At 38.4% G+C, this 27105-nt stretch overlaps 1 protein-coding gene across 1 annotated transcript in view; it reads left to right on the top strand.

Moving 5' to 3' along the window:
- NEK7 (NIMA related kinase 7) overlaps positions 1 to 27105 on the top strand; it is a 69323-nt gene that overhangs the window by 18642 nt on the left and 23576 nt on the right. Inside the window, exons 4-7 of the mRNA XM_040565200.1 lie at positions 8156 to 8218; positions 8777 to 8887; positions 23001 to 23109; positions 25036 to 25143. Coding sequence (XP_040421134.1) covers positions 8156 to 8218; positions 8777 to 8887; positions 23001 to 23109; positions 25036 to 25143 — 391 coding nt within the window. The remainder of the gene's footprint in view (positions 1 to 8155; positions 8219 to 8776; positions 8888 to 23000; positions 23110 to 25035; positions 25144 to 27105) is intronic.

Raw genomic sequence — 27105 nt, 5'->3', positions numbered from 1 at the left:
TTTGTGTCTCTTCCAAATGGCTTTATCCTGGTAGTGTTCTGATTGCCTTAAAGTAGCCAACTTATGCTGCTGTTTTTCCCTGTGAATGTTACTGACTAGTGCACATCAGGAGGGACGGTGTTCTGTGATCTGTAAAATAGCTTTCCATGTGAAGGCTGGGTCTATGTAGAATACTATTTGAACAGAAAGTAAGACTTGGGTAACCTATCGGGGGAAAAAAAAAAAAAGATACTTCCTAACTGTATCATGAAATACTACCTGGATTTGCTTACTTTCCATGTTTCTCAACTGAGATAGTGTCTCCAAATCCTGTACCTCATGTTTTAAAAAACAAAAACAAAAAACAAACACCATCAACAAAAAGCGGGAGAAAAACAAAACAAAACAACAAAAAAAGAAGAAAACCAACACACTGAGATCTGGACTTATTTCTATTTTCCCATTATCTTCCCTTTTTCATCTCACATCTTAACAACTCCATGTCTTCCTTTCTGATTTTGCAAGTCTTATCTCCCTCTTCCTTCCCCACCCTCAAAAAGCTTCATTTTCCTGGCTGGGTTGAGTCTGTAGCTAATCCCTTCCTGTCTATTTGACCAGTGGTACCCTCTGCTTGTCTTTGCCTTCAAGGTCTGATGTGACTATTATTCTTCAGTTATCCTCTCTTAGTGTTACTGGATCTCAGGCCTTCATTTGTTCCAAAAGGATTGCCAGCTTTGATTTTTATTTTTTTTATTTTTAGTGAAGCTTTCTGACAAGAATGTTTATTTTCTGCTATTAAAATTTTACTTGGCTGAAATATGTGCAATATTGATAAATGTTATATTAATGTGTACAAAATGTATGTTTGTGGAACTCAACGTGAGCAGAAGCAAGTGGCAGTAAGATGCTGTGGGAGGAAGGACAAGCAGATGGTGACAGAAACCGCTCTTTCTGAATCTGTAGTTGTTGCTGAGTCCAGATGACATGAATCATAGAATATCCCGAGTTGGAAGGGACCCATAAGGATCATCTAGTCCAACTCTTGGCACCACACAGGTCTGCCCAAAGTTTAGACCATGTGACTAAGTGCACAGTCCAATTGCTTTTTAAATTCAGACAGGCTTGGTGCAGTGACTACGTCCGTGGGGGAAGAAGTAGAATTCTTGATTTGGTTTACAGTCAGATATGTAGCAGGGTGAAACTACTTAATTTGCAACTTCTTTCTCGCAATTTAACCAGAATACATAAGATTAATTGTTGGGTGATTTCTTCTAGTTCTACCCTTCACGTTTCATCTTCCTGCGTATGGTTAGCCTTCTTGGAGTTAGGGAAGTGGTATTTATAATAATTAGGTTCTCTCTTTTTTCATGGAACCATGTTTTTGAGATGCTGTTGTAATACTACCTAAATAAAACCAGAATTATAAAACAAATCTTTATTCTTCACTTTCACTAACGTCTGAGTGACACTTTGAGTCAAAGAAACATCAGGAAAGATCAACTGCAGATAAGCTACTAATGTAGCGGTCTAAATTTGAAGAGCTTCTAGATAAGTTTCTTAACAAGTGTGAAGTCCAAAATACATGGAATAGCCTGAGGAAGAAGCAGTGCATTTCTACCACTACCACTGTAAATAATCCTTGCAAGAGAACCATCAATACCCTTAGGTACTACTACATGCCATTCTGGGCAATAAGCACTCTAGTGGTTGCTTGGAAAGGGGAAGAAATCCTCACAAACTGTTCGTAAAGGACAAAACCACCGAACATCTTTTGTAAATGGTTACAATTGCTTTATCTCTGATCTCTTGGTCCTTATTCTTTCCAGAAGCCTACAAGATACTTCCAGAACCAAGACCGGTAATTAAATTTCAAAATGCTACAGGATAGCAAAAACAGGGGCATCAGAGAGGAGATGCATTTTATGGCACATAATAAACTCCTACCTCTTTGACCAGTCTTTGTTCCATGGAAGTGCAACCTACTTGTCTTTCTTGGTCGGTTATATTTATAAAACAATTACCACTTCTACTATCATTCTCCCCACTGTTTGACTGTGTTTAACATCCACAGGTACAGATCACCTTTTTTTCAAAGTTCTTAGATTGGACCAACTTCTTGAACAACAGTTCTTCAATGATATTAGGCTTGGCAAGATGCTCCCTCTATTTCAGACCTAAAGGAAAGACTGAAAAGCTTTGTGAGTCCCCCCTGTTGCACCAAGTCTCTGCCCTTCATTTGATAATCAGTCAACACATTACAATGCAGGAAAGTCTGTGAACTGACTGTTGGTTTTGTGTTAGGTGGAGATGTGAACTGTGGAACTGGTATGAACTTAGATATGAGTAGCTTAAAATGGTGTATTTTAAGAATATAACACAAGACTTGTAAATATAGTCTTACTGTCACTGACTGGATATTGTTTGTTTGATATGGTATTTTTAAAATAAACCTTGGCTACTCAAACTATTATGTGAAGCTGCACATTTCAATACAACTGCAGATTGTGTTGAACATTTCTGCTTCACATTGTTCCACCTTTCCTTCCCTTTCACTCCAGTATCGGAGACCCTATGTTTGCAATTCAAAAAATGAATCCTTTTATCTTGCACTTACATTCATTATTCATTGTGCATTGTCAGTGGATTGCTACTTCAGCTTTGAATTAGAGATAATTAATCTTAGGGAAGCACTTGTAATTTTACACTTTATGAAGCACTATTGTCTTAGCACAGCAGTGCAATGGTGGCAAAATGCTCTAATGCTCATTGTTGCTGTTCAGTATCTCAATATTTGTGTGCATTCAAGTCTTTATTTTGCTTATTTCTCTGTAGATTTATGTTGCGGTAGGCATGTTTATGTTTTGCTTTAGAACTTTTGTTAAGGCATCTTTCTTTTACACAGATTTTTTAAGCAGAACTAGATTAAATTGACATTTAAATGGTAAGGTTAAAAGACTTCTATTCTTACTACTGAAGAGGAAGTCTTGGAAAAGTGCTGGAGGAGTAAGCGTTCCTCTTTAGAGCGAGAGGAATGAAGTAGGCTCCCACCTTGGCATGTTTTGAAAGCGGTACCATGTGAGGGAACACTGACACATTCATTTTACTTCAGAAGCTAAGTTAAATCAGTCGCTGGTAATTGCGCAAATACCGTCTGCACTTAGGAGCTAAGGCTTGATGTTTTCCATCTGGTGGTTAAATGTTTTTCAACCTTCTTGCTCTGCGCAGAGCTTTCAAGGAGCAGGAGTAGTGTGTGAGCATCTATGTAAGAAGTTTTCTCAGGAATTTGATTTCATGTGTTGCAACCTTTTTGTTTAGTTTACACATCTGTGGAGGGAACAGTTTGTGTTCTGTATCTTAAAATAGCTTAGAAATAGTTCTAAAAGTACTGCTATCTCCTGACAGTACTTAAAACTGATATTTCTAGAATGCCAAAAGAATACAGTTTCAGTAAGAGCTTTAAAAGGTCCTCTTACATCTCTTGAGCTGTTTCTGCCTAATTGTTTTCAGGAATTAATTGCTAAGTAGGGCATGGCACTTCTCAAAATGAAGCTTTTGATTACACTTTGTGAAAACGGATGCATCATAAAAATATTAAATATATTTTTTGCATATTAATAGGTTTTTCACAGCAAACATAATTACTTTGTAGAAATGTTAATCTCACCATAGTCCTTGAAAACAGAAACTAGGGAAGAACAATTTAAATTTTAAATAAGATTGCATTATACTCCATGCAATTTGTATGGACTAGAAAAACACAGCTACAACCTGAATTACCCCGTGACCCTGACCTTGTAAGTGGAGTCAAGAGTTAGAATTTATTGTTAGTACAACTGATGTCCAAACAGGCTAATCAAAACGCAGTGCTTTCCATTATTAGCCAGTTACAGTGATGCTAATACTTGTAGTCTAATTGCTGCTAGTTCCCAGCAGTTGATGTGCACAAACCTCTCCCTCCCCATGGCCCCATTCAGGCTCACCCTCCTGGCTGGTCCGAGGTGTCCCCAGCGCCCCGAGCTCCTTGCTGGGAGGAGGATGCTGGGGGTGGCAGCTCCTTCCTCCTCCGCTACCAGCTGCCGTGTGTTCATTTTGACATGCACTTGAAAGGATGTTGTTAAGCTTTTAAACTCTTTCACTGTGGCTTCCGTTTTTTGGTGTGTGTTGTTCTTCAGTGCTGAGTCATCTTGTGGCGGTGAAGTGCAGAGGGTTTGGGTTCTGTTCACACTAGTCTCCCCGGGGGCTGACATAGGTTTGTGCCTGGGATCCAAGTGGAGCAGCTTGGCAGACTGGAAGGATAATCCGATCGGAAGGAGAGTCGCTGCCAGCTGTTTGATATGACAGGGCAGAGATTCCTCAGATGCCATGGACTGGATGATGTGTTTTTATAATTTCGTTGAGGAGGTTAATGTCTGAGAAACTGGAATTCTGGATTTTTAGGAAGAGGCCTTTACAGTCTGTTGAGGTTAGATCTGGGCCAGATTTGTAAATGTTCAGATTGTCTGTGTTTGTAAGGAACTCATAAGACTCAGTTTTTCTTGAACTGTGTTATTTTATTCGTGTTTGAAATACTAAGTTTAGATGAAGCTGAGACAAATTTGCCACTCAGCTGTATGAAGTGTAGCAAAACTGTAGGGGAGTCATGTTAATAAAACTTAAGTCTGACCTTTCCTGAGATCAGCTGCTTGGCCTAGTCTATGCTCTGTGATGGCTTAATAACAAATTAGAAATACTGGGAATGCCAGCCAGAATACCTGGACAAAATTTTGTCTTTTTCTTCCCTATCCCTTGATCCCAGATCTTTCCCAGTCCCGTGCATAGGGCTTTTCTTTGTTCTGTTACACCTCTGTGAGGGGTAATGATTTACATCCTTACTCAAGGGGTAGCTTATTTAAAAAAAAAAATGCTCAGAATGTTTGCTTGTTTAGGTGTGCTGGGAAACACTGCTCGTATAGGTAAGTTAATAAGTCTGTTAGTAAGCAGGTGTCTTGCATTTTTGTATAGGTGGTGATTGATAGGTTACATGGGCAGTCTGTTGTCTGCCTGTGTTGTTCTATTCCTTTACAAATACCCATCGCTTATGACAGAGAAGTGAGAATTATTCTGAATGCAGGATAATAGCATTTAATTTCTACCTCTTCACATTTGAGGAAGGTCCAGAACTTGGAAGCAGTCCTCATCTGCCACATGCTGTGGCAGCCTCTGCTGAAGTTGTTATATATGTAATGTCGATTAACCGCCTGCAAGGGTTTGGCTTAGGTCAAAGTATTCTGTGCTCAAGAACAAAGAATCAAAATGTGCGTTTCCAGTGTAAACTCAGTAGAGAATTAAAGTGCTTGGTCCCTTAGAGGTAATCTACAACAACCTGGGAAGTGTTTATGGAACTTGCCCATGGTAAAGCTAGCAGAAATATCAGGTAAGGGATTGAGTGAGGAATTGAAACTGAAACAGTCTTTAGCAGGTCCAAACTGCTCTCTCTTTTCCCCTGCCACATTGCAGGTCTTTTGTTTTTAAATCTTGAAACTGTGTTTTGAATAATTTCTCTACACTGCATGACCAGGTAATTTGTGTACGATTTTCAGTTTAAAAATCTGTTTGCAGCTTCGATTAGGCTCCCCAGTATGTTGGGAGTTCTCCATATCTGCACCTGGATCTCAGTATCATGTATAAGAAATGTTCTTAACTCATTATCTAGGGCTTAGCAGACATGCACAACTTTGCCATGGCCCCGTACTTTATCCCCCTGCTACTCAGTGCACACTTTCATTGATTGTTTTTGGGAGAGGGGGGTGTAAAGTTTTCCTTTTGCTGGTCTCGTAGTTTACTGGCAAAGACATTTATGATCTCATGCCTTCCAAGTACTTTCACTGTTAATGTGCTACCTCTAATATTTTGAAGTTTCCTAAGTATTTCCTAGAAAAAAATATTTCAGTCCTTCATGACAGTAGCAGGTGGTAGGACTTTTAGTCTATTGTCAAGACGATTAAAGAGCAATGCTTTTTCATTCAGATTTGGGATCTATAGCAGATGCAGGCTGTTTCATCTCCTTCACTAAACGTGTTTTCCCAACCTTAATAAATAAACTCTTGTCTTTTCCATCAATGCTATTTGCTGTTTAATACTTGTACCTATAATTTCATATATAGTACTAACGCTTTTCTTCTCTTACATCTGAAATTGCTTTATTTCTTAGTGTTAGCATTCCTTTCTTGTTACTTACCCTGCTGTGTTTCAGTTATATCCCCCTCAGTCTCCTCCTTGAATAATTACTTGTAGCTCAGTCTGTTTATTTCCCATCATCCTGGCATTAATATACAAGTAGTTGTGAGATGTTTTATTCCCTTTCTTGGTAGAGTAGTTTTGTTTTCTTCTTTCATTCCTTCTCTCCTGTTTCTTCTTTTTCCCCGTCTCCAGGCTTGGCATTTCAGTTCTTGACTTAGCTGTCTTTTTGAGAAAGTGAATCTTGCATCCGCTGCGGTCTGCTTTTTCTGTCAGATCTGCAGGTGGGAGATGGGCTTTCTGAGGGGGAGCAGCGGCTAGACAAGAGCATATGTGCTCTCAGAGGGCTGCGATCTGCTACTGAAATCCCTAGACTTGGTCTTTCAGTTGATTAAAGGAATGATGTACTTGGGTATTGGGTTTGTGTGGCAAGGTTTCGGTAACAGGGAAGCCCCAGGCCTCTGTGAGAAGACTCCAGAAGCTGCCTCTTGTTAGCCGAGAGCGTTGTGGTGGGGTTTAGCCGCCCGTCGGCGTGGAGCCACCACAGCCTGTGTGGATAGTGCTGCAGCACGTGGAGGCGAGGTGTGGCAGATCCTGTCTGGGTGGACTTGGTTTGAACTGTTTTGGGGAGAGTGCAAGTAGGTGTGATTCAGGTGGGTGGTTATGGAGCCGGTTTTAAGAGGTCTCCTCTGAGTACCAAAGGCCTGCACAGAGGTCTGGAGCTGCTTTTTTTTGTGTCTGGGGTTGGTGGCATGATAGGATATGTAAGTTTTCAGATGTTTGAGGTTTTTGTTTAGCTGTTGCAACCAGGTAACAGTGATCTTCACAGCATGTGACATCTCTTCCTGGAGACTACCTAGAAAGAAAAGGTGTGCATTGAAAAGATGTAACTGGAGAAAGTTATCTCATAACATTACAGAAACTCGTGGTGCATCTCTGTTATTCTTCTGTGTAGCTCCACATCTGGTAGGCAGGCCTCTCCGAATCCACTTCCTTGGATTCAGAAAGTAATGTGGAATGAGAGAGGAAGGATTCACTGGAAAAGCAACAATTTGGTCACTTCTAAGGGGGGTTTATCACTTGGTGGCGGTATATGGAGAGATGCAAATCTGAGAAAGTGAAGTGCAAAGGGAATCCAAGGTGGTAAAAACAGTGAAAATTGAAAGAATTTAGGTCAAATATAAATGTGGGTAGAATGAGGTAAGGACTCGTAATGACAGGAGAAAATTGCTGCAAACAGAAATTAGTGGAGGGTAACGTGGTTAACCATGGAAGAGGCAAAGATGAGATACATTGCAGAATAATTTGGAGCAGATGGGAGGTGGAAAAAAATGACGAGCAAAGGTGCCTAACTGTAAAAAGCTATAAAAGTCAAGGTGACAGATGAAAAAAATGCTCTAGTAAACAAATTACAGAACCCAAATCGCTTCTTCCCTTGCTGAAGGGAAGGAAATGGGAGAGAAAGAATCAGAGGTGACAGTGAAGTTTTGATCCTGGGGGAGTAAAAGTGCATGCGTTATTTAAAACAAAAGGAGGACTGTAACAAGAGATTAAGAAAGGCAGGCATGCTCAGTCCTAGAAAGAATCCGTCTCTGATAATGGTGTGGTAGGTGTGGGAGAAATAGCTGACACTTGGACTAGAACCATCTTGAAGGAGAAGCACTGAATTATTGCCATGTATTTGAATAGATATGCAGAAGTGGCGGCTGAGTTCGTGGAGAACCTGTACTTCCAATGTAGTTGTTTCCTATGAAAGGGCTAAAAGTACTGATATAGCACCAAAATCAGTATGTGGGGGTTGCAATGTTTACAATGGCACTAAGATATTAGGAGTATTTCTTATTACTGTATTATATTTTGCTTGTGTGAAACTTGAACTGCTCTATAGATGTTATGTGATAATAACGATGACTCAATTTGCTTTTTTTAATCACTTAATTGTCTTATCTCTTGTGTGTAGATATTTGATTTAATGGATGCCAAAGCCCGTGCTGACTGCATAAAAGAAATAGATCTTCTAAAGGTAAAAATATTTATCTTGAAGAATAAAAATGCAGCCATTATCAAAGTACGTTATTTTTTGCATAGATATACCTGAAGTGTCCACCAGTAGCTGTGTAGAGCTTTTATAAGCCTCACTTAAGGAATCTATAATCTATAATCACTTTAAAGTTAAAATAGAGAATTAAATCCTATCGAAAAATGTGTAACTTTTCAAGTAGAAGTTTCTACTAAAAATATGATGTTGTAGTTAAGTGTCTTGTGTGCAATAAAATACTCATTTTAAAAATTGGTCCAGCTGTTTCATCAAGTTTTATCATACTATTGCACAGATGCACTGAAAGAAAAGATCCTTTAAAGTACTAATGTGAATTATCGTCTTGATCCTAAAACTCCACCATGTTCTTGCAGGCTTGCATGTTATTGCAAAATGTTCCTCTGTAAATGCTTTTCTTAAAAGCATGTACTGTTTATATCATACTATAATATATTTTAGGTGCGTTATTTGCCTGAATAAAAATGTTTCATTCATAAAATATGAGACACTACACTAAAACATGCGTTGTAAATCTTTTCTTAGCAACTGAATCATCCAAATGTAATTAAATACTATGCGTCATTCATTGAGGACAATGAACTGAACATAGTCTTGGAATTAGCTGATGCTGGAGATCTTTCTAGAATGATAAAGGTAGGAATTAACTTTTAAAAATTATTATTGCTAAAAGGTTTCAGTATTAAACTTCTTTGACTTTTCATTCTGCTTGCTCACCACTGAGTTGAATGCAGTTAAAATGGCAAAAACTGTGGCGAAAAATTGAGTATTTGTACTGACTTTTTTATGTATGCCCAGTGTTGATGCTTAACAGAAGTATTTTTTACACTGTTATCTACAATGTAAGTGCAGGTGAGGACATAACTAGACTTAATTATATTATTTTCTGTGGGGAGGAAAAAAAAGCTAATGAAAAGCACTGTCATCACCATTTAGAACAGTGCTTTTTGATGGCTTTCCTGATTTTGGCACAACTGTGTTTTGTGTTAGAACATTCTATACTTTATGATAGTCTTGAAAGCAGAGGGGACTGGTGTCACAAGGCAGAAGTGATTTTCTCTGTATCTTGAGCTCTAACTGCTATTCACTTTAGCAAACAAAATAATGATTGAAATGGAAACAACTGCATGGTTTTGTAGGCCTAGTTAAATATGTTGTCTTGAGACTAACATATTTTGAAAATGCATTTTGGAATTTGGTTGAAATCATGTACGGTGAACTTGTTGATAAGTGATTGTGTGCTATAGGTTAAGTGATTTTTTTGTAGTTCATAAATGCCAGTTCTTTAGCTCATCAGAAAAAAATGATCTAGGAGCTGTTGTATGAACTTCATATGCTGAAACTTGCATTAACTTTTAACCAGCTTTTTTTTAATCTTTGTTTGTCATCTGACAACCACCTCCCCTGTTTCCCTACCCTTTTTCCCCTGGGTCTTGGTTTTATTATTTCCCTTTGGTGTACTTTCTTGTGTGTGCACCAACTTTATTGTTGTCAACATAGTGTAACTCAGGGAACAAATACCGCCAGTCGGTTAGCATTCTCTCAGCAACTGCCAGGCACAGAACAGAGTTGTGCTGTTTTGTTTAGGACCAACATGAACAGAGAATGTTAATTTCTTCATTAATGACTTTCATAGTTTGTGTGTTTTTTTTTTTTTTCCTTTGAGCTTTTTGGAGAATGTTGCCTTCTAGATTGATAATTGTAAGGTAGGACAGTCAAAATTGGGTTCTAAACTGGGTAACAGGGTTCTGTTAATATTTATATCAAAATCTGATATTTTTCTTCATCTCATGAATTATTAATTCTGTGGGCTTACATTTCATAAAACATAAAGGAAGGTTTGTCTTTTCTTTGGAATGTTCAGTTTTGACACAACAGTTATTAATATGAGTACTCTGTGACAGATTGCCTTATGGCATGTCTGGTCTTATGACCCATTGAAGCTTTTTCTGCCCTCCTTCTCCCCCCTCCCCTATTTTTTTTTTTTTAAATCCAATGTGTGAATAATGGCTCCTTCAGTGCAGTTGGCCTCATTACACCTTGTCCAAGTCGGTGGGTATTTCTTTCAGGCTCGATCTTGGAGGCAGTTTGTGATTCTCCTCTTAACACAGGGATCATGTTTAATGTAGCAAACTTAGATTGCTGTTTGATGTTAATGACAGCCTATCAGGCTATTATTAAATATGTATGAGGTGTCACAATGCACTCAGTCTTCATGCTGCTTGTGGAGGAAATGATTTGGTAGACTATTTGGATGATATCAGCGTAAGTGTGGATGCATCGGTTACAGTGTCTTTTGAACAAAATAGTTTAAAAATTGCCTGAAAAATAAATAATATGTAACAGGGTGGAAACTTCCTAGCAAAATATCTGCCTGTCACATTACAAAGGTCAGTAACTGTGTTGTGTTAGTAAAAAAAAAAAATAATAAAAAAAATAAATAAATCAAGCCAGGCTTTGGTTTCCAGTATTCTTGCTAGTCTGCTGCTTTAAGTTTGTTGGAGGATGTAGTGGCACCCCCAGAAGAGTGGTTGGGTATCTGGCTGCTGTGTGATTTGTAGAAACAAGGTTGGAGCATGTTTTTGAAATTGTAAATGACCACAGTTTGAATGACAGTGAAACCACCGTGAATGTCAAGGAAAACTGCTTAACTGGTTTACTTGGGTATTTGTTATGACATTATTGGCACATCGGAGAATGCTTGCAAAGCTGCTGTGCCTCACAGTGCACCTTAATGAATTCTTTAGTTCTTCCCTTAATGAACCACATCGTCGCTGTCCAGCTTTTATACTGTCCCTCTTGTTACCTGTGAATAATACTCTCTTTGTCCCCACTGAGTAGACAACTGAGGAAAATCACTTGATGTATTCATACTGAGGACCAATAATGGATTCTAATAGAATTCATAGAATTTGCTGTATGGAGGAAAAAAAAAAAAGAAAAAAGTTGTGCATTGGCATTTACGAATCTCATAATGAAATCAGAAGCATCTCATGCGTGCTCTCTCTTCTCTCCCTGTGCCCCCCTGCCCCAATTTAATCCGGTGATTGAATAAGAATCTCACTTTATCCCTGACCCCCCCCCCCCCCCGGATGTTTCGTCTCTCACAGAAATATGTTTCTGTACAGCCTTTGTTTTTAACGGCCAAATTCTTGAGCATGTCACGTTAGCAACACAGAAGAAGAAAATTACTAGTGTCTGGGAGATACTCATTTGATTATAAACTTGGTTTGGCACTGAAACGTATAGCTGGGTACTGTGTAAGCGCTGTGTAGAGATGGGGAAAGAAGGAAAGAAAAGACTAAATTTTTCTGTATCTGTAACTTAGATTGCTGGATAGTATTGCAATGAAAAGATGACAAATAAATAACTGTTGTACCTGTTTCCAGTAGCTTAAGGTTGTCAGTGTCTGTGGTCTCCACTGTGGAGTGTGGTGGTCTTAGGGTAATCCAGCTCCCGAGGTTACAGGTAGTTGATGGAGCCCTCGGGTTACCTTGTCACACCACCTCCTTGCAATGCAGAAATGTGTTGGTAAGCAGGGCTGGGGCTTGATCTCCTTTCCTACTAATCACGGTTCTCCTCCACCACAGGGACAGGTTGAACAGTGTTCTGTGGGAGCGAAACTGCTGACTTGGACAGGATTTTTTTTTTATTTTTAAGCAACAATTGATATATATTGGATAAAGAAAATGCCGTGAACAAATAAGAATCTGCTAATTGCATTAGCCAAGAAAACACATTAGAATGATTCAGTAAGAAAAAAAAAAAAAAGCAAGCTTGTGCTAAAGGTGCTGAAATAATATAATTTCAAGTCTTGCAGAATAATTAGGATGCTTTATTTAAAATTAAAGTTACTAGGTGTAAGAAGGGATGTTTTGAAGACACTGCAATGCTTGTTTTAGATATGATCAGCAAAAAGCTTCTAGATCTATTTCCTTTTTATAGATATTTTTAGTTTTTCTGGCAAATAATCTTACTACACCAAAAAAATTCAAACTTTAAACTGAGTAAGTCATCCAGATCTTAAGGAACTAAATCATGTTTTGGGAGTGAGCTTGAAAGCTTTCATCTAAAAAGTTGAAAATAGGTTAGCTAGAAGCTTTCTTAAGAAATGGGGAAAAAAAAATCGAATTCCACGAAATGTCACGTAGGCACTCTACACACTATTCAGAGAATGCTTTAATGTGTATTTTTTCAGGGTTAAGTTTAAAAATAAAATGCTACAATTATCTAAGTTAAATAGGCAAATATTTTAAAACATGAAAAATTTGTAAACGGTATGAACTTCATACTGATTTCTCTTTTTTTTTTGTAGTTGGGAACAGTGTATTCGTTGTCCTTATCTATCTATCTATCTATCTAGTTGTGCGTGTGGGGTAAGTTTACATCTTTGGATGTTTGTATATTTATATATTTTAATCAGACAATTTAAACAGTGATAGTTATTTCCTTGCAGTCAACTGATGCGTATCTAGATCGCTAGTTGTGGCGTTGCAGTAGCTGGGCCTCTGCTTAGGCGGGTTTTAAGTCTCACTGATTATCATTTTGATGTTTCATCTCTGATGGATATTTTGGGCTTCCCTGGGTGAAATAGCGTCAGGCAGCTCTCTTCTCCATGTGGCCTGGGATGCAAACCCTCCCTCCTCTTTGGATGCCAAAAGATAGTAGCAATGAGCTTTTTTGGAACTCATTTGCAGTGCTGAAGGTGTACCGCAGGCTTTTTGGTACATTTCAGAGCACAAGTTGGCTCTAAGTTGACTTTGTTTAATTGGAAGAGTGATATTTCTCTTTGTCGTGGTAATGGGAGGATCTGGGGGAGAGTGAGGTTCGGGCAGCATTGTGTGGGGGAGAGGTGCGGTGTCAGAATGCACCAGGTCAGGTGTTTGCCTCTCCCAGGGCATCACCCAGTGCGTGGGGATGGAAACCCTCAGCTGGCTCAGACAAAACTGGCTGTATTGTTCGGCTGTCTCGGTACTGATTTACAGTTTTAACAGTTGTATGAGATTCTGGGCCTTTGTGTTTGGCAGGCTGGCGGGACAGAAGTGGTGTTTCCGATGCAGTTTGGCTGGCAGTGTTGCAGATGCTGTGTTCTGCTGTGCGTGCACCCCAGCTGGAGCAGGACAGGAGCTCTGCTCACTGTTGGGGCTGCCAAAGATTAAGCTGTGTGGGAATGTGTTTTTGGGTTGCCAAAATATAACAACTTCATACTAAAAAAGTTCTATGCTAGCTGACCTCTTCAGAGTGTGTTTCCAAAAGATGTATGATTTAGTAGAAGGCTAAGGAAAAGTGCATTATTCTGCCAAGGTGTGGTTTTTATTTATTTGGTTGTTTTAAAATCTAGTAAGCATTTCTTCTGAAAAACTGTAGCCCTTATGTATTAAAGCAGACATAAAACTTGGAAAGTGGATTTCTCTTAGAGTGATGGCCATGAAAACTCACAAGAACTGAAATTCTTCGAAGAGAAGAGTTCGTATTGCCCAACAAGAATTGCAGGAGCACAGCAGCCAAAGTGGTGGATTTCCATACATGCAGAGCTGCACGAACCTCTTGCATCTCCTAGTGCTGGCAGCGTTGTGTACAACCTGAGTGACTATGAATGCTTCAATCTATAGCACAGGTGACTGAAATGAAATTGTTTTGCTAGAAACAGCTTTTTTCCAGATGCTTTGGATGATCTTAAACTTCCCTGTCCCTTAAAGGGTATTTATTCTTTCTAACAACAGAGAGAAGGGAGCAGTCTGAGCAGAACGTAGACGAAAGAGTAGATGGGGACAAGCAGCCAAGCACTCCTGGAGCAGGGAGAGGATCTGACTGAGACGGGGGAAGGCAAGTGAACTGGGACTAGCTGGTGAGCAGTTAGTGAGACAAGGTGGACTGGGAAGTGACCACTCAAGGCGTTAGAGGCTGAGGAGTATAGGAGAAGGAGAACCGGAGTAATGCACTGGGAGAAATGGGAGCCCCAGTGCTGAAGATGAGCACAGTGAGCCAAGCGAAGGACCGGTTATGTTGCCAGAAGGCAGGACAGGCTGTGCGGGGACCCTGGGCAGACAAATGGACTGTCAGTAGGTGGAGAGCCTGGCTGGGGTGATTTGGACAGGCTGGGGACAGGCAGTGATTGCATAAGCAGAGAAAATGGGTTGAAGAGACAGGAATGGGGAGGGGGCAGGTCTTGGACGGGGGTAGAGAAGAGGCAGGCTGTGCAGGAGTTATGGATCCCCCAGAGGTAAGGGGAGCACAAAGAAGAGCCTGTCCTGCAGGGGGTACTGCCCCACTAAGAGTGGAAGGGGACTGATGGTTCAGGAGCGCTGCTGTTCTGCTGCTGTCAGCAAACATGCACGAAGTCCGCGGGCGTACCCATCTGGTACCTACTGAAGGATGATGCTCTGTTGTGCAAGTTGCTTGGTCAGCTCCAGCACTAGCTGTGGCTGTAAAAGTGCCAACTCTGGTAAGCTGCATGTAGCGATATGATGGAGAGCCTGCATCTCTGTTGTTATTTTTATGCTTTTTGTAAATCGAGGGAATTGCATATAACCTAAGGAAGCAACACTGAATCTGCAAAAGCAGGCATTCAAACCTAGCGAATTATACAACTGAGTATCTTACACTCCAGCAAATTACAGGTTTAGTTCTTCCTCGACAAACCACTGTTCTGCTTGGTGTTAAGGATGCAGCTACTCTGGGTGGGAATTATGCTTGTGCAGTACACGCTGTAATTTGTTGTGGCTGTGCTGCTGCCTTTGCTGTAGCTGTAGTTTCCAAGGCAGGGAATTTAAGGAAGACAAAGGTTTCCTGGTTAACACAGTTGAATGCTGTTCCGAAGACTATTCTTTCTTACTGCCTGTGGTACTGGTCGTAAGGGATACTGTATAAACCACTTCAACTGCTTTTTTGATGGGAACTGTAATTGCTTATTCTGTATTTCTGATAATCAAGGTAGAACTGGGGTTTGATTTGTAGAAGCACTGAGCGTTCACAGCTTCATCTGATCTGAGCGGAAACTGTGCTTTGAAGATGAACTGTTTCATAAAGCTAAGTATGTTGAAAAGGAGGTGCTTAAGATTGGTGCCAAAAGTAATTAACACTTTTGATCTTAATTCTTTGCTCCCCATTCTAGTCTGTAAAATAGGGATATTACTATCTCATCATTTTTAAGGCCATTTGTGAAGATAAACCTCACAAAGTTTATTTTATGAATTTGATGTTCCAAGGATGTGTGTATCAGGAAGCTTCCCTCCCCAGTTTATATTTAATAATAGGCTTTGAATAGTGCACGCTAAATAAAGCCTTGAGACATTTTGAAACTGCTCATTAACTGAGTGTCATGAATGAATGAGAAAAGGGTCTTTTGAAATAATAATTAAAAAAAAAAAAAAAAAGGAAAACTGAAAACTGCTCGCACACTCTTGGGGGAAGAAAGTCTGGTGGCTTGAATTCTGAGGGTTTTTATATGCATATTTGCATCCAAATGCTTGACATCGTGATTTTGAAAGAAGTATTTTTTAAAAGTAGTCTTTTGGGCATTTTTTTTTCATGATAATGATTTATTAGGGCTGGCAAATGCAAGTTTTAAAAAGTGGCTCCTGACTTGTAGCATTTATGTTTAGCATTTGCTTATGTTTTATAATATAGAGTGGTTTACCATCGTAGTGAAAGTATGACATTAATAAAAGCTTCAAATATTTGCATTTTTTCCTTAATATTCTTTCATTTTGTGGCACCTTTATTCTTAGGTTGCTTTTCTTGTGTAGGCGTTTTGGAAAATATTTTTAAAAGACAGCATCACTTGAAGAAGCACATAATAGTGGGGATGCTCTAACACAGTATGTGTTACGTACAGATCAAAAGATCAGAACTAAATTAATATTTTTTTAATGCCTTTTCTTAAATGCTAAACTTGGGGCTTTGAACCAGTCAGGTTAATTTTTGCCACTAACCTTTTTTAAAACTACTAAAAAGCTTTTTCTTAAACTTTTTTTTTTTTTTGTAGAATTGAAAAAATGTCTCCTTACTCAACTTGGTTTGTCTGTGCGAGTTATGTAGTAAGTAACAACCAAGGCTGTTGTTTCCAGTGGAAACAGAGTCACTCTGTGAGTACAGTTGTACAGTCACAAAAGAAAAAGAGAAGGCAGAGCTGTGTCAGGGCAGGGAAGCTGGTTCTGGTAAGCTCTTGCTCCCCGGACATGTGCTGGCCCCTCGCCTTGGCTCTCAGCTCCCAGGCGAGCAGCGACAGCAGTTTCCCACGTGCAGGTAAGGTACCTGTGTGTGCCAGGGGAAGGAACGCTCATGTCTGCCTCTGCCACTGGAACAATGAGAATAACTGGGCAGATTTCCTGCTCAAATCAGCGCTGTTTTGTCAGATGGACAGTCCCCATCTCACAGACACCGTGCCTGAAGCTATTGTGTAAGCTGGCTGGAGTTCCTCTCAAGGAGTGTAATGGCGTCAGTCATCTACGTATAGTTAACTTGGTGTTAAACTTCACTGCTCTGTTCAGGTAGATCTAGCTGGAGCAGAAGTGCTTGGGGTGTTTCAGCTCCGCCTTCGTTCACTGGTGCAAGAATTGTCTGCCTCCCTGACTCTTCTTCAGAGAGAAGGGCGATTGGAAAGGTGTTCTTAACCAATGGTTCTTAGTGCCTTTCTTGTCTGAGATGTCCTGCAAACAATGCTGGAGGATTATTTTTAGGTTTTCACCCAGTTTTTGTAAAATTTCCTATGTCAGTGTTTGTACTGTGTGAGTAACTTTCTGAGAATGGAGAGAAGATTTCAAATTTGTCTGCCTTACTTGTAAAATGAAAAAAAAAAAAAAACAAAAACCTTAAAATGGTAACCTCTGTATTTACTGTGTCATGCCATTGCTTTTTATTAGGAGGTAGAGTTAATGATTCAAACACAAATTTCACATCTTCATGCTGTACCAGTTTTCCCAAGGGGATTTATTGGAGAGAGATGCATGTAAACAAATACTGTTGAATTTAAACATGTGGCTGTGTGTTTTAAGAAGCCCTGCTCAGCGGTAACTGCAGGGACAATGAAAATGATGCAGTATTGGAAATTTTATTTTAGTGGCTCTGCAAGTAGATCTGGTTTCGTTAGGTGATCTTGATCTCTGAATGCTGTATGTTCCTTTTTTTTTTTTTTTTTTCATGAGCAAAACCATTAGGTGGGAACAGAGTGATTGTAGGTCAGGTAAAATGAAACGAATCCTTGAAAAAGCAATTGAATGGAGATACATATATCTCTCTGTATATTCAAGTGATTTTGGTCAGAGCTTTGTAAGGGATCACAGTTCAATCAAGGATGTTATTAGGCTAATTAACAGATTATTAGCATAAAATATATACTAAAAATGGAAATAAGAAAATTATGACTTATTTTTCTTGCAATATTTCTATTTCTTTTAAGTAGTGTCTTTATTTTGATTATGTGTGAAAGGAGAATGTGTTTGAGGAGAAGTTTGTCTGTTTTTTTTTTTTTTTTTTATTTGTTGTTGTTGGTTTGTTTCTCCTGGGGGGGTGGGGGTGGGAGTTGGGTACACTTTCATTTTAGTAGCCTGGCATTCTGCTGAACAGAGCCAGACAAAGCTCCTGGGACGCTGCTTTTCTGCTACAACTATAGAACCTTTTAAATAGAAAATGATTTGTATAGAAACTCCATTTCTAGATGTGAGTCTCAGAATCATGTAGGTGTTGCTATCCATCTTTACCAGTCTTTTTTGATCCAGCAAGCCCATGCCAGTTCAGGTTTGTTCCTGTCGCATTGACAAGGTGAGACTCCTGCCTGCACTTAGTAGTGAAACTACTAAGTAGGGAATCTGCGTAGTTTCCCACTACAACTGCGCAGCCTCCTCTGCCCTCTCTCTGTTCTCCCCGAGCCAGCAGTGTGCTCAGGTGGCCAAGAAGGCCAACAGCACCCTGGCCTTAATCTCAAATAGCAGGGCCAGTAGGACCAGGGAAGTGATTGTCCACTGGTGAGAGCTCAAATACTGCGTCGAGTTCCGAGTCCCTCAGTACAGGTAGGGTATTGAGGTGCTCTAGCACATGCAGTGAAGTGCAACAAAGCAGGTAAAGGGACTGGAAAGCAAGATACATGAGGAATGGCTGTGGGGACTGGGACTACTTAATTTGGAGGAAAGGAGGCTGACAGGAGACCTCATCTCTCTGTAACTACTGGAAAGGAAGTTTCAGAGAGGAAGGGGTCAGTCCCTTTTCTCAGGTGACAAGTGTCAGGACGTGAGAAAACAGTCTTAAGTTGCAACAAGGGAGGTTTAGATCAGACGTTAGGAAGAATTTCTTCACGGATAGTGGTGAGTCCCATCCCTAGAGGTATTTCAGAGATGTGTAGATGTGGTGCTAAGGGACATGGTTTAGTGATGGGACTCGATAGGTCAGGTTGATGGTTGGACTTGGTGATCTTGAAGGTTTTCCAACCTAGATGAATGACTCTCTGTGATCCTACATTTAAAAAGAATCCCAAAGAAACACAAACAAAAGTTTCTAAGAATGTCATTATGTGTTAGTTGGCGATTCCTTCCTGCATCCTTTTCCTCTTGATGAAGTTCAGATACCTTCCCATAAGTATGTGGTTGTTGATTCACCGTGTTCTGATAAGTCTAATCTTCTAATCTTCTGATAAGTCTGGGTAATCAAATATCAAAAAATAACTTCATGATTTTGTAAGCCACCAGTGAAGTCGTGAGAACAGACACAGTTGCCATCAAAATGTGAAAGAAGGGAAAGGGAATTTCTTTAAAGCAAGGAAATGATCATTCCCTTTTTACTTTTTCCCTAGATTCTCTCTTTCAGAAGGCAGCTCTAGCCTAGAGCATGCACAGAAGCAAGACTCAGGTGAATGTTCTTGTGGGCTAGTTTGACGCTAATTTAGGAGCAGATTTTTTTTTTTTACGCTTACTCTGCAAAACCTGTTCAAATAATCAGTTTATCATCATTCTGCAAGTGATGTTCACAAACCTCTTCATTTCTAGAGTCTAGCTTGCTTCTTAAACCCACATTTTTTAATTTTTTCCCTTCATGTTTACTGAGGTCCAAACCAGCCTAAATCATACCTTAAAATTCTGTGAGATGCCACCATCAGAACTGAATACTATTTTTTTTTTTTAAAGCATGGCTACTGAGGAATAGGCAGTCATACCTGAAATCTGCAATTTTATTGAAATCTTCTGTTCTTTGTTCATCTGCAGGAAATTCTTAGGTTTCTTACAAGAGCAAGATGTAGTAGTCCTACATACTTCCTTTAGATTTATTCTCCCAACTGCCCTTGTTAAGCCTAGATAAGACCATTTGCTAATTGCTGTCACTTTTGCTTTTGGAATTTGACCTTTAAAGCATCATATTTAGAAACTCAGTATAATTTCATGCTTTCATATTGAGTTCAAACTTTATCCCCATCTATCTTTCACTTTTTTTTTTCCTGTCTCCAAGAAATTGAATGGCATACGCTGTTTATGTGCAAGGCAGCTATATTTAACTTTACTAGGATGGAAACATTTGGAGAATATTTCATTTTTCTTCTAACAATTCATTAGGGAAAACCTGGAGAGTTCTGTTTTCCCATAATGAAACTGCTCAGTAAGACTGTAAAAAAGGGACAGAAAGACAAACTGGTGATATAACTTGCCTACCTTAAAGCTCTTTAAAGCATTTGAGTAGCAAATCTACATGCAGAAAAAAAAAACACACTTATATTAAATGACTGAATTGCAGTTTTATCTGTACTGACATTGTGAAAACTCTTCTAAGCAGCTTTTTGTGATTCCATTCTCAACGATGGAGATGGAAGTTTCATGGGATATGGCTTTTGAAATTGCTAATTCTTGCTAGGAGACAGTCTGCTGCGTGAGCATGCCCGGCGTTCTTTATTTACCTGGTAAAACACTAGCTTGCAACAGAGCCCAGGTTTTTAATGCACATACACTAGCAATTTATTTTTTGCCCAGTTTCAGCAATGTTGAGGCTGATCTTTCACCTCAAACGGGATTTATGTTTTTTTTTTAAATGTCACACCCTAGAAGGTCAAGGATCAGAGGGACATCAGGACTGCCCTGTGAGCCTCAGATATGCGGAAGAAGCAGGAGAACAGGAAAACGCTGAAGATGAGATTACTTCAGAAAGCTTTATGTCAGGGCATACTCCTTTGAGGTTAAATTTGAACAGGTGATGGTAACGTGTACTACGAAGGGTAACTTTTGATTGCATGGACCTTAGAGTGCTTGAGACACGACAGCACTAGGCAGTGAGCTAACACTGAAGTGCTTGTGGTGCTTCTGTGCTCTGCTACAATAAAGGATGTTACTCTTTTGCTGTTGTGTCTTTTGCCTTTTGGCTTCTCCAAAGGAAATGGCAAAACCTGCAACCATTAGAACTGCATTTTTCATTGGAGACTATTTTAAAATAAGGGAGAGAGAGAAAAGCATCCTGCTTTGAGTGCAGTTAACACACGTTATATGGATTTAATTATGCTGTTTGGCATAAAATAGGTGTAAATTTGACTGTTTCCAATCAACTTATATTTCTTGTTAGAAGGTAAGGGTCCAAACAAGAACGGGATTCCATTTCTTCATTGACTTTTTCAAGAACACTGCATACTGGACTGTTTCCTAGAAACATACAATTTGTTTCAGCAGCTAGTTTTGCAAAATCAGTCCTTCCTAGTGGTGGAGTCTTTTCATCACTGTCTTGCTTATTGGCGGACAGTAGCCCAAGAAACCATTGAGAATATATATTTTGATGAAAAGAGTGTAACTAATTACTACACAAAATAATGTTCAGTGAATTTATCTTAAACACATAGGCATTTTCACTTGTATAAATTTAGAAATAACCCAATGTCTTTGTTCAGTTTACATATTGCTAGCAAACTTAACAGCTCTCTTTGACATCCTCTCTAGATGGATGAACATTCAAAATCTACAGGGCTAATAATTGATGTTTTCAGGAAGAGAAGTTATTAGTATCATGAAAAATTGAAATGCTTTCGGTAGAATTAGACTACATCTTAAATTGTTGTTATATTGCATGCTTGCACTGTAAGAACTGAAGCAGATTTTGTAGTGAAAGCCATCAGTGTATTTTTAAAGTACATAGGAATGGAAATCCATAATGGAAGGTATTTGTATTTCAGACATTTTGTGAATGGTGTTTCATCACTGCTTGTACTTAGATTTCAGTTAAAATAAATAAATAAAATCAGAATGTTTAAATAAAATACCTAGTTATAATTATGATAATTTCAGAATGCATTTTAAATCAAGGAACTATGCTTTCATGTGCACATAACTTACATGTATTGTGTGTTTGTTTTTAAATGAAAAGAAACCTGGTCTCCATCTTCCTGTTGACATCAAACAATCCTCTGATATGCAAATCCAGCTATGGGGAGAACAGATACACAGGGCTTGTTTGGATTCAGTCCAAGACTGAGAAAATCATATTTAAACAAGTAATTTATATTCTTTGCCTCATTTAAATGAAAATGCATTTTTGAAATAGTCCCTATAAGTAAAAACACTTTGGTGAAATTTTATGATCCTTTGTATGACTGATACATTTTACAATAGCTATTTTAAAATCATTTTTCTTGTACTCCTGCATGTCTCCGTAATGTGTAGATGCAGCTGTCAACTTCTCAGTGGCACATTTGAACATAGCATATGAAAATATTTTTATTTTTCCCGGGTAATAAATGTTTGTTGTATGAACTTAGGGTGTGTATGATTGTGAAGTGTATATGTGTGTGTACACACACTATTAAAATACATCTAAGTATTTTTCTTTCTATCTGAATTAATTAATGCTGTTCATGTATTTGCTTCGTCAGTTTAAATCTGTCAAAATAAGGATTCTTTAAAAAGAGACAAAACGAGCAACAGTTTTTCAGTCTTCTCACCTTTAGCTGCAAAATTCATAATGATCAAACTTGCACGTTTTGACATTGGCTGAATTCCAGGTTTTCAGTATGTATTTTAGGAGGACTATATTTCAGTCCCTGAATATTATATTTGAAGGTGATGTGTTTAGCAGAGCGTAATTATGTTTTATGTAAGTTTTAACAGGCTATAGAACTGCTACCGGTTATTGGGAATGGTTGTTTATACATGATGAGAAATATTTGAACAAGAGTTTGATCACTGTGAAATTTTCAGAAATAGGCAGTACTCCTTCAATCTTAGCAACTTCAGCCATGCATAATCTGATCTAGTCTTACGTGATCTTTCTTGGTGACTTTGTGCCACTGCTATTTTTCCTGTATTTGGAAGAGGAGGACATGGAAATTCAAGTTGGTGGAAGGAAGTGTTTCATTCGGGAAGTTCTGCACACATACCTTTATATCAGATGGTCGTTTGTTCTGTGGTCACTTTCTCTGCGCTAGGCTATTCTGACCACGTTAATCCTGCCCTGAGAATTGTTGCATGCCATGTAAATCCTTCTTTTTTGGGGAGGGTGGTGGTGGTGCTGGTGTGAGACCCTGGGGAAAGAGCAGTTTTATTTCACTAACCTCAATTGTGGCTAGTATGTTAACTGATTTTAAGCATGTATATTGATGAAATATGTTTTAATACTTAAGGAAAAAGCTTTCTGTATCAAGAAGCTTTTAGTAAACCCTTCTAATTAGATTGTGAGCCTCATGTATTTGATTTTTAACTAAACGATTTTCTATTTTTATTTCTTCAGCCACTTTATGCAAGTTTTAAATTGTGATATGTATTGACTATCTTTTTTTTTTTTTTTCTTTAAGCATTTTAAGAAACAGAAGAGATTGATTCCTGAGAGAACAGTTTGGAAGTACTTTGTTCAGCTTTGCAGTGCATTGGAACACATGCATTCTCGTCGTGTTATGCATAGAGGTAAAAAAACATTTACTGTATGAAAATGAAGCTTGTTCAATGCAAGTTACACCAAACACCAAATAATCATAATGGAATCAGTTTCAACAGCTGACACAATGTATGTTTCTGTAATGTTTGTTAGTAACAGCAAAGTGTGGCAGAAGTTGGTGCTCTGTGTTTACTTGGCTGTGGTAAGCATTTGTTTGCAGCAGTGACTTGTGATACTTAGTTTTCAAAGTAAGGGATAGTTATGCAAGTACTGGAAATCCTGCTGCTGCTTTCTCTTCACTTGCTCAATTTGATTTCCTGGCTCTTATTTTCTGTTATGTTTTTCTATATTTATCCATTTTTCCCTATTTTTTTTTTTTTTACAAAAGTGTTTACCTCCTGCCGTGCATCCTTGCAGTGATGTATTGGCCCTTCTCCCTTACCTGCTGGCAGTGAGCATTTTCTCCCCTTCTCTGCTCCTCTCTGCTCTTTCTAGTCTGTGTGTCAAGTACTGTGTCCCAACAGCCCTTGTAGCTGACAGCTATCCCTGTCGGGTACTAAATCTCTTCCACCCATTGTAAACCTCTGTGCTGCTTTCTCCTCCGTATGTTGTCTTCATTTTGCCTTATAACTCTGAGTCAAAGGAAACAGATTGTAGTATAGTTGCTTCTCAGATGTACTTTTTTTTTTTTTGCCTTGGAAATCCCTCTAGCTATGAGATGCAAGCTATATATGGGTTGTCTCTCTGGGTTCTGGTGAAATTAGATGTCTTAGGTTATCAGCTTCCTCCTCCTGGGATGCAAATAGCTGCCTAAAAGCAAAGTTTCTCAATCTCTGATGAACTGTGTCATTTGCAGCCAGAGATACTGCACCCTTTAGCAAGATAAACTTGGATGAGCCCCTGCAAATGGCTTTCCCTATTGATTCTCCTTTTCTTCTCTACGGATTTGTACAAACATCTGCACGTGCAAATTAAACAAAGAGAGGGATGTAAAATTACAAATTCTTTTTATAAGATACAGATATCTCACCGGAATGCTTTGTGATGAAATTAGTTTATTTCAGTTTATTTTGGCTGAAATACTACCTTCAGAGTTTCTGGAAGATCTATGGTTATACACTGAATTAACCATTCTGTAAGAAGATAAGGGTACGGTTAAGGTAAACTCTTCTCTTTTCACACTTAAGGGGTTTTCTCTAAGTTTTGAGCCCCAGTGTGTGGCTCTTAAGCTCAGTAAGAGCTGGGAACACTTGCCAAACAAATAACAGGTCAGTTTACTAAGAAGACTTAACAGTTAGGTACCTTGTTAAAAAATCATAACATAAAAATCTTTGCTGTAGTCCCTAAAGGATTGGATTAAAACTTAAACTGAATATTACTTGTGAAAAATAACTGTCTGGGGTATATATTGTTCCTTTTCTTTGTTTCTATTTCATTAGCCCAATTCCATTGACATGTTCAAATAACCATTCTCCTGAGTAAAACTTTTTTGTTTTAATGCCTTCTATTAAGCAGAATCAGTTACCTATTTCAAATAAATAACATCTTGCCTCTGCGGGTAATCTGATCAGCAAAAGTGATCAAAAATGTGATTTACAGTTCATGAAAACATGTTTTGGTCTGTTACTTAAAGCATAATAAGTTTTCTAGTTCTAATGGTAGTCCTTATAGATAGTTTACATAAAGAAGTAATGAGCTTCGCTGTATGTGTTTCTATGATTATGGGGTGGATGATGTGGTATTTAGTTTTCTGTTTTTTTGAAATATTTTTTGCAGCTCTTAGATTTTTTTGTTTGGGTGATGCTAGGACTATTAAAATAGTTAATTTAAAATTCTGAATAACGAATTCTATCTTTCTAAAAGGCACTGTCAAATTTTGTTAGTATTATCCATACTTAAAATAGCTCTTCTTGCAACCTCATACTGAGTTTTTAAATTTTATTGTTTATTTTCAGATATAAAGCCAGCTAATGTGTTCATTACAGCTACAGGGGTAGTAAAGCTTGGAGACCTTGGACTTGGACGATTTTTCAGTTCCAAAACCACAGCTGCTCATTCCTTAGGTAAGCTTTTCTGAGGGGCAGGGGAAGGGAAGGTGGATTTTTATGTAGTAGAAATACTGTGGCCATTGATTGGAGGGGAGGGAAGAAGTGTTAACATGCAGCTAATGCCATCTGAAAAACTAGAATGGTGAGCCATGTTAATACAGAAAAGCTGTAATGCTGGGGTTGTGTCACTTTCAGGCATTACAGCTTGCTTTTTTTTTTCTTTAACTCATTTAATGTATGTTCTTGGCTCAAAACAAATCTTCATTATAGTAGTGTTTCCTAGAAATGATGGAAAAAAAATAAGATCAATAATACTGATGTGTTTTTTCAATTCAAGTGAATGTTAATCTGTGTTGGAAAGTATATGATAATTGTTTATGCCTGTATATTGTATGGGTAGTATTAAAGACATGTTAGTGATGTTTTTTGGAAGGGCTGAAAGACAAACTCCTGTTTAAACTAAAATAAATAATAATTTGATTAGTTAATGATCAGCTTGGGAAAACGTCCATGACATTGTGATGGTATTTTTTCTCCTCTTTCTCCTTACAAACACAAGATTGAAATGTGGAAAAACAATTTTAATTCTTTTACAGTTAGTATCTGGTATCATTTGTATTACTGTAATTGTCTAAAAATTGTTTTAAGGTTTACGTTTCTCAAATCGTGCTGAATAAGTTGAGGAGAGATCAGAATTAGGCGTTATGATCCACGAAGGTTTTTTCTTTTTTTTTTTTTTTTTAATGAAAGAAAAAGGATTTTTATAAACATACAAAAAGCTTCTGAAATGCCCAATTTATTCTTTGCTAGCCTGCAAAAAAACACACTATTTTCCAAGCAAAAATAACGCTGTTTCCTAGGCAAAATTTTCATATAAGTGATATCTTTTGAGTAGCATATGAGAGCATTTGAAGTCTGGAATGACTAAGAAACCTTTGGAGGAGAAAAAAAAGAAGTAAATTATTTGAGAGATTCTTTGTTTAAATGCAGGGAATGGACAAATTACAGAATCTAAGAGGATCTGTTTATTTATGAAACATTTCTATGGTAGCAGCATCTTTAAAGAGAAATGTAGGATTTAGTGTTTACAGCAAATTTTTTTTTCCCCACATTTGGCTTGTAGTTAGCATCTTCAGTTTTTGTTCCCTGAAATGTCTGTTTATCGGCTGCTGAATGCAAGCTTGGTCATTGACTGCAAAGAGTGTGAAATGAACTTCCAGACCCCTAAAGAGTGGGGCTGTTGGTGGTAATGTCTAGAATTTGTTTCCTGTTTCTTGTAAAGGATATTGAGGCAGACAGAGGACCTGACTGAAACTGGAATACAGATAGGTAAATTTAATCAAATGTTGCTCAGTGAGAATTTTTAACAAATGATGGTGAATAATTCTGTAATTAGGCATTTAGATATTTTTGATTGACAGAAGTACGTAAGATAACCACTCATGTCTGTCTTAAGTAATAATTACAGTCTCTATTTTAAGTCCATAGGAGGACACACGCAGAATTGTTCTTGTTCAGATGCTGTTGGTTCTAATTAGAAATATAACATTTCATAGTCTTAGGTGAAAATGTGCCGTATTTATCCTCACCTCTTAATTTGACTTTACTCAGATAGTCCCAGTTACCAATAGATTACGGAAGAAGAGAGGACTGATGTTCACCATGCTGGGACCACATTTGAGACATGGGTGATGATTATATTAAAAAAACAAAATAACTGTTCTAGAAAAGAATCTTTTTGTTATACAATTCCTACTTCCTCATCTCTCAAAATGTCTCTGGGTACTCTTAAACCTTCTAGTTTTTCCCTTTATCATCATACTGATACTGCTGTAGTCCAAACCATGAAGAACTGCTGAGATCTGAATAGGAGCGAGGTGAGACTTGGACACAGATGTGCAATCTTGCATTAACATTAAAAAAAAAAAAAAGAGGGTGGAGTTAAAGACACAGACAAGAAGCAATGAGACCAGGTGC

The sequence above is a fragment of the Cygnus olor genome, chromosome 8, assembly GCF_009769625.2.
Source record: "Cygnus olor isolate bCygOlo1 chromosome 8, bCygOlo1.pri.v2, whole genome shotgun sequence".
Taxonomy (NCBI): domain Eukaryota; kingdom Metazoa; phylum Chordata; class Aves; order Anseriformes; family Anatidae; genus Cygnus; species Cygnus olor.
Note: the sequence above shows the minus strand (reverse complement) of the source record. Positions and strands in the feature narration are given on the sequence as shown.